Below are 7,788 nucleotides of genomic sequence, written 5' to 3' on the forward strand. Positions count from 1 at the left end.
ATTTGGGGTTTAATGCCAACTCTACCATTCATTAACTTTTAGAACATTAAAAATCATTTCTCCCTCTACAAAATAAGAGCTGGATAACCTCTAAAGTATCATGGTATGAGGAATAGAGTGTCATATGTGGATATGCAAAAGCCTTGGTCCAACTCCTACTTTTGACCCTTTCTAATTGTGTGATTGTAGGAAAATCATTCACTTTTCTGATCCTTATTTTCCTCATCACTGGGAAATCACCTTGTCCCTGACTTCCCAGATAACTTTTCCACCTTGGTGTCAGTGACCTCCTCACTGTTGAGATGCCTTCATCTGTCTTCCCTCTTCTTCCAATTGGTGAATAGCTCCCAGCAGTTCCATTTGCTCACTTCTTTCACTGCTCAGTTCCAGGAAACTCCAGTTGACTTGTATTCCTTGTCACCATTTGGGAACTTGGGTTCATACCACCACCTCTTAGCTCCCTTTGAAGTGTTGGCTTTATCCATTAGAATACTATTTTTTATTGTATTTTTTTTTATCAATACTCAGTATAGTGCCTGAAACAGAACACACAATAAATCATCCATCTAACCAACCATCCATCCATCCATCCATCCATCCATCCATCCATCCATCTATCCATCCATCCATCTATCTATCTATCTATTGCATACAAATATTTAAGGGATAATTAAAAAACGATTCTCTATTAGGAAAACAACCAACATAACACTATATAAATGTTAGTTATCAATATTACTACAATGATAACATGTTAACTCAATGATATGCCCCATCCCAAAGCCCAAGTTTGGAGGCAATGACCTCTACTGCCTGTTGGAAACTTTGAGTGGTATTGAAATCGCTGAGCATAGGTTTGAGCTCTAGTTCTCACTTTCTTCCTGGGTAATGTTGGAAAAGTCTAAAAAGCCTTCTCTGGGCTTCTATTTCCTCATCTGCAAAAAAAGAAAACAAACAAAAAATGGAATAGATGAACTCTAAAGTGTCTTTCCATGTTAAATCTAATAATCCTATGACTCTGGAAACAGTATTAGGTTGTAGAGGGGAGAAATGAACATCATGGAAATCATTGCCTTTTGGGGCCTCAAATCCTTTATTTATGAAATGAAGGGATGAGGCTTTGTGATGTTTAAGGCCCTCCCCAGCTCTAAAACTGCTAACCCTTATAAGTCTGTTTAGCATGATATTTATGGGGTGTGTGGGGGGGGAGCTTGACACATCTTTGAGATTTTAAAGATATTTGATTTTAATATCATGCAGGTTTGCGACTTGTCCTTCAGTCTGAAGAAAATGTTGATCCGCCATAAGCTGACTCATAACCCCAATCGCCCTATGGCTGAATGTCCCTTCTGCCATAAGAAGTTCACACGGAATGACTACCTCAAAGTACATATGGAGAATGTCCATGGAGAGGCTGATAGCTGACTAGATGATGAGAAGTTGGGGAAGATGTAGCCCTCCTTTCTCATTATGGTCAATTAAATGTTTGTAGGAACTATACTTTGTCAGAAAAATGTCATGTTGGAGAGCATCTGCTGCATGAAAACAAAATGTATCACTAATTTGACCAATGTAGATGAGACAAAGAAGTTCCTACAGGTGACACAGTCAAGAGAGAAAAAATGTGATTGAAAGTGATCCAATGAAAAGAGCATTGACTCTGGAATTAGACATCCTGTGTTCAAAATCCATTTCTGATTACTTACGGACTTTGTGACTTTGGATAAGACATTTAACTTCCTTGAAGGTCAGATTCCTCATTTATTAAATGGGGGAGAGGGAGGACCAGATGACCTCTGTGGTCTATTTTGACTCCAGAGTTATGACCTAATTTTATAAAGAGTACAAGAGATAGTCAATGAGCATCCAAATTTCTTTGTTTAGATGTAGAGAATGTCTAGAGAAGATGAGGAATGCCCTCGTTGACCTACTGGGTGGACCTGCTATGGTGAATTTATGGAAGGCCAAGTATGGAGGGTAGCTAAGTGGTGCCAAAGATAGAGTACTTAGTCTGGAGTCAGGAAGACTCATTTTCAGGAGTTCAAATTTGACCTTCAGATACCTACTAGCTGTGTGACCCCAGGCAAGTCACTTAACCTTGTTTGCCTCAGTTTCCTCATCTGTACAATGAGCTGGAGAAGTAAATGCCAAGCCACTTCAGTATCTTTGCTAAGAAAACCCCAAATGGGGTCACAAAAAGTCAGACACAAATGAAACAACAATAAGTATGGGCAGATATGTAGGAGTTGCAGTCTGGTGGATTAGAAGGGATAGTCACAACAATTAGGCCACAGATTTACCGGAGATTTCTTTTTTAAGCAATCAGGGTTAAGTAACTTGCTCAAGGTTACATGGCCAGTTATTTCTGGGAGTGGTGCTAAGTATCAGAGCCCGGATTCGATCCCAGGTCATCCTGATACTGGGGCCGGTGCTCTTACTTGCTGAGCCACCTGGCCTCCCCTAAGCAATCAGGGTTAAGTAACTTGCTCACGGTTACATGGCCAGTTATTTCTGGGAGTGGTGCTAAGTATCAGAGCCCGGATTCGATCCCAGGTCATCCCAACACTGGGGCTGGTGCTCTTACTCGCTGTGCTACCAGGATGCCCCAGAGATTTTTTTAAAGAAGGGTTCTTGGTAGGAAAACCAGGGTTTCCTCACCTTGGTGGTGAGTGAGTATATATTATTACATGTATTTGAGATATACAGAGAGAAAGAGGAGAGAGAGAGAGATCTAAGTACAAATATATTACTTATGTCCATGTTTTGTTCATATCAGAATATGAAAAACCTTTAGTTTAAAGTGCAAATCCTGAAATTCTACAGGATGTCAGCAACTTTAGAAAAATGAGGAGATGGGTGGGAGTGGTCTGGGAAGGGGGCCACACTACTCTTGTGTTTGCATTTTGAGTAAAGGACCCTCTTTTTAAACTCAGTTCTCCATGTGCCAGGGGAACTCAAGTATCCCACAATGCTCCCTTTTCTTTTGTTACTTCTACTTCTCCTTCCTATTTTGACAGTTCCCATTATCCTTCTATTTGCTTTTCTTTTACCTTCCTCTTCTCTTCCCCTTCCCCTTCCTTCCCTTTTATATTAGACCATTCACAAATAAAGATGGACAGCTAGCTAATGTAGTGCATAGAGCCTAGTATAAAAAAAAAGATGAGTTCAATTCCAATCTCAGATTTTTACTAGCTCTATGATCCTGAGCAATTCGCTTGACCTTTTTCTACCTCCATGTCCTCATCTGCAAAACGGGGATAATAAGAGCATGTAACCTCCTAGAGTACTGTGAGGATCAAATGAGAAAATATTCGTAACATGCTTAGCCCAGTGCCTGGCATTTAGTAACCAGTATACAAATGATTGCTTTCTTCCTTCAGCGCTAGACTTGCATTTTGCTTCCAAATTTCCTCTTCTGTCTCTACTATCTTTTTTTAAGGATAGAATATTTTTAAAGTGCCTTAGAGTGTTATGTAAATGCTAGTTACTACTACTACTACTACTACTACTACTACTACTACTACTACTACTACTACTACTACTATTACTACTACATGTAAAGTGCCTTGAAGTCAGTGTAGTCCAAACCCCTTCTTTCCTAGAGGAGGAAGATGGGGCCCAGAGACTTCCAATGCTTTGCTCAACATTACAAGCATAGCGGTGGAAGATTTAAACCTAGCTCTCTAACTTCAAATCCAATTTTCTTTCACCACCTCATGCCATTATCCCTTTTTAATTTAGATCAGTTGTCCCTGGAAATGGAACATACAAAAATAGATTCAAAAGGGGGACAGAACAGATGTTTTATTGTTGTTTCTGCCAAAGAAATCCAGTATGATAACAGCTGCCATTCGTATATGGCTTGAACATTGGCAAAGTGCTTCCTATGCTTTATCTCATTTGATCCTCACAACAAACCCTCTCATGACAGTGTTAAAAATATTATTAGTCACCATTATACAGATGAGGAAACTGAGACTGGGAGAGGTAAGTGACTGGCCCAGTACCACAAAGCCAAGAAGTCCTGCAGATTGGATTTGACCTTTAGTGTAACGTTTTCCACTCTTCCATGTGGCTAGTCTTAGTATGACATGGAAATTACTATGTTTGTAAAGGAATTTCTCAGGTATTCATGCACCATTCTGCCAGGAACATGAAAAAGACAAATTCCTTCAAACTTATAGCTAGGGGCTTGAGACGTAAGTGGATTTTTGTTTCTAAGTATGTATGAGCAATTGAAATTTTTTAAAAAATAAAACCCTTGGAATGGTTATGATTTCAGTTGACACTGATCCTTAATGGGCAGTGGGGTAGGAAACTTGTCTGTTCTGTTGCTTCCAGTGGACTGAAGTTTGCAGCAAGCAGACATGAGATTGAGGAGAAAATGAGGATATGTTAAAGCATAGAGACAGATGTCAAAACGGTAGCAGGCTATCCAAAATGAGAGAAGATTGAGAATGAAATCTCTATTCACATAGCTCCCCTTCCAGGATTGCATGTCTTTCTGAAAAGGAGTTAATTCTAAGGACACTGTGTTGTATTCTAATTTGTCCCAAGCCAAAAAAAATCAGCTGCCTGCCACTCTTGGGTTTGTAGCTACACCACATTCAGGTCCAATTTCTTCCAAGGAGGAACATAAAAAGATCTGGGCACAGTCATTTGTCCTCCTAAAAAAATAGCGCAAAAGCCTGCATTTGAAATTTAGCAAAAATGTCTTTTCAAAAATAAATTCAAGGATTGTAACTTAAAGAAATGAAATTAACATCAATGTGGTATTACATTTCTGAAATTCCTGATTGTACACTGGCTGTTTTATAAAAAATAGCTTGGTCATATTTCCTTCAATGTCACTTGGTGAAATTGCATATTTTAAATGCAAAGTGTTTTCAATTAATTTTGACATAATATGTAATGTCATCTGAAGGCAAAAAAAAAAAAATGAACAGCTGTAAAATCGTCTAGTGTGTCTATTGGAGTGGCCAACCTCTGCTCATTTCTTGGAACACTCCTCACCCCCACCCCAGCCCTGGGCTGCTTAATTTACTGCATATGTGACTCTAAAGCCTGAGAAGGGGTGTGAGTAATCTTACCGCTCTATTATACCTTGCTACTGGTGAAATTGACCTGGAAACCACAGCATGGCCACGTGCAGTGGGATGGCTAACCTGATGTCATGGACCTGTACCATCCAATGGGCAGCAGTGAAGGGAAGTGGGGCTTTCCTCACCTGATTATATTTTTTATGTGTTTTGTTTTTCCATCAGATACACTTCAAAATAGTCCCTCCCCACCTCCTATTGAGGAAGTCATCTTTATTAGATACAGAGACTGGCCAGGGAGAGGGTAGGGGTGTGTGTGTGGGGTGGGAGATGAAGAAAATAAGCAGAAGAAACCAAGGCAAACATGCGTTAAGTGAATGCTGAGGACCACACAGCTAAGAAGTCTCTGAGGCCAGACTGAAACTCAGGCACAGGGCGTTATCGAGCATCACTAGCCACTGAAGAGAGAGAGACACAGAGAGATGGAAACCAAGACAGACAGAGAAGTAGTTCAGCAAAATAAACCAAAACGTCAATAATGCCTGAGACTCTCTAGCCAATATTCAATAACCGTAGTCCCCCTGCCTCCCTTCCTCAGTGAAGTGAGGGAGGTATATTAATTATACCCTTCAGTGCTTTGGGGTTCTTTCTGTTTGCATTTCTGTAAACAAAGTAGTTTGTTATGTTCGTAGTTCTGCTCATATAAGTTTCGCTCTGTTTCTCTGAGTTCTTCATCCTTGTCATATCAGGAAACTAGGTGTTATATTGGGTAGAATGCTGGATTCCACATCAGGGAGACAGTTCAGATCCTACCCAAGGCACTTGGTAGCTGTATGCCTCTGGGCCACTCATTTGATCTCCGCCTGTTTCCTCATCTGTAAAATGGGGATAATAGTAAAACCTACCTCACATGGTTGTTATGAAGACTGAATAAGATAAGCTACATGAAGTGCCTAGGAAACCCTAAAAACCTATAAATGCCGATGTTACTGTTATTATTCTGTCCTTTCTGGCAACACGATAACATTCCATTGCAATGTTGCGCCAGGGTTGCTTTAGTCCTTTTGTACTTCATGGGCATTTCACTTTATACTTCATTCTTTGTTTCCTTCTCTTAAAAATACTCTTGTAAATATGGTTTCTATGGGCCCTTAATTTCTGTCTTGGACCTCCTACGGACACATGCCGAGCAGTGCAATTTCCGGCTCCAAGGGTCTGGGCATTGAATCATCTTTGCCAATTTGAAAGATCTGAAGCAAATCCTCATAGTTATTAATTGCACAGTAATTCAGAGGAGTCTTTCATGTGGTTGTTAATAATTTGCATTTCTCCTTTGTGACGGATTTGTTCATATCATTTAATCATTTCTCCATTGGGGAATGAGCCAGAATAATAGAATTGTGATAATTCCCCAAGGAAAAAATTTAGAAAAGGCTACTGTTGGTCGCATCTGTCTGTACCCATTTCCCTTAAACTGAAACCAAAGTCAATGTTAAAAACCAAAGAATCCCAGATAAGCAAAAATTATCAGATATATTAGCATATGTATCCTCTGAAAAGATGTCTCTAAGTTTTAAGGCCTTTATCTATATTAAAATGAGAACAGATTTTGTAAACTTGGCTTAACAAATGTATTTATTTGCATCTTCTCCCATTGTTCCTGAATTTAAATTCCCACATAGTTTAGAACCTGGATAGCAGGATCCCTTCTGCAGTGGATTTATCTATGGACATCAGCTGTAATCCTACAGATGTTCAGGAAGACACAGAAGACACCCAAGTTAATTATAGGGGAATCTTCTGCACACATCTTGTTTTAAATTGTGTTATACTTTTCTGTGTATATGCCTTCCCACCCCTATTACATGATAAGCTACTCAAAAGCAGTGCCCGCATTCCTCCTTATATTGTCCCTAGCAGTTAGCCTAATATTTGCATATGATAGGGTGGACATAGGGACCAGCCTGAGTTTTCCGTAGCACTGGGACCTCCCAGGTTAGCAAACTCCCTCTATGGAGAGAGTTGCCTGGAGCACTGAGGGGTTAAGTGTCTTGCCTGTAGTTAGTAGCTATCAGAGGCAATATCAGGACCCTGGCCTTCCTGGCTTGTAAGCCACTTTTCTATTCACTGTGTCACCCCATTTCTTCTTCAATTAATAGGAAACTGAAAAATATTTATAGACTATTAAATGAATGTAAAATAATGCCTACAGGTGTTATTTTATAATTGCTGCTGGCTATGAAAATGACAATGAAGAGCCATTGTTTCATCTTACCTAATTTTTTTTGTCTTGTTCACTCTTTTGTATCAGAATCTGCACGTGATTCCTATTCACATTCATGTAGATAGAGTATCTGAGACCAAATTATAAGATCCATTCCTACAACTGTTTCTTGTATGAGTATATTCATGCATAGAATGTAAGCATCTTAAGGGGGAGGAAATGCTTTGCTTTTATCTAGCTCATGTTAAATGTCCAATAAATGCTTGCTGAACTGAACTGAATGGGACTGATTAATAATTGATTGATTTTTCCAATTGATCTATCTGTGGGGTGATGATTAGATGTGTGTGTGCACATATATATATATATATACATATATATATATATATATATGCATGTGTTGCTGTTTATTCTTTGTTTTTGAAGACGCCCAATGACATAATGACATCATGGGGTGATGTCTTCACTAGTACATGAATTGGATTTAAGTGAGGCAGTTGTACAAAGCCATCAGCCTCACTTTTT

The 7,788-nt window shown here is 39.4% G+C and overlaps 1 protein-coding gene across 2 annotated transcripts in view; it reads left to right on the forward strand.

Moving 5' to 3' along the window:
* The window catches only part of PRDM5 (PR/SET domain 5), a 178,462-nt gene extending 170,923 nt beyond the window's left edge, over positions 1 to 7,539 (forward strand). For both annotated transcript variants that reach the window (XM_069104885.1, XM_069104886.1), the window contains one exon: positions 1,261 to 7,539. In XM_069104885.1, coding sequence (XP_068960986.1) covers positions 1,261 to 1,425 — 165 coding nt within the window. In that variant the 3' untranslated portion in view covers positions 1,426 to 7,539. The remainder of the gene's footprint in view (positions 1 to 1,260) is intronic.
* The last annotated feature ends 249 nt before the right edge of the window (positions 7,540 to 7,788 follow it).

Source organism: Petaurus breviceps, unplaced genomic scaffold, assembly GCF_028583685.1.
Source record: "Petaurus breviceps papuanus isolate PSGF00001 unplaced genomic scaffold, PetGlider_PUasm1.0 689, whole genome shotgun sequence".
In the NCBI taxonomy this organism is placed as follows: domain Eukaryota; kingdom Metazoa; phylum Chordata; class Mammalia; order Diprotodontia; family Petauridae; genus Petaurus; species Petaurus breviceps.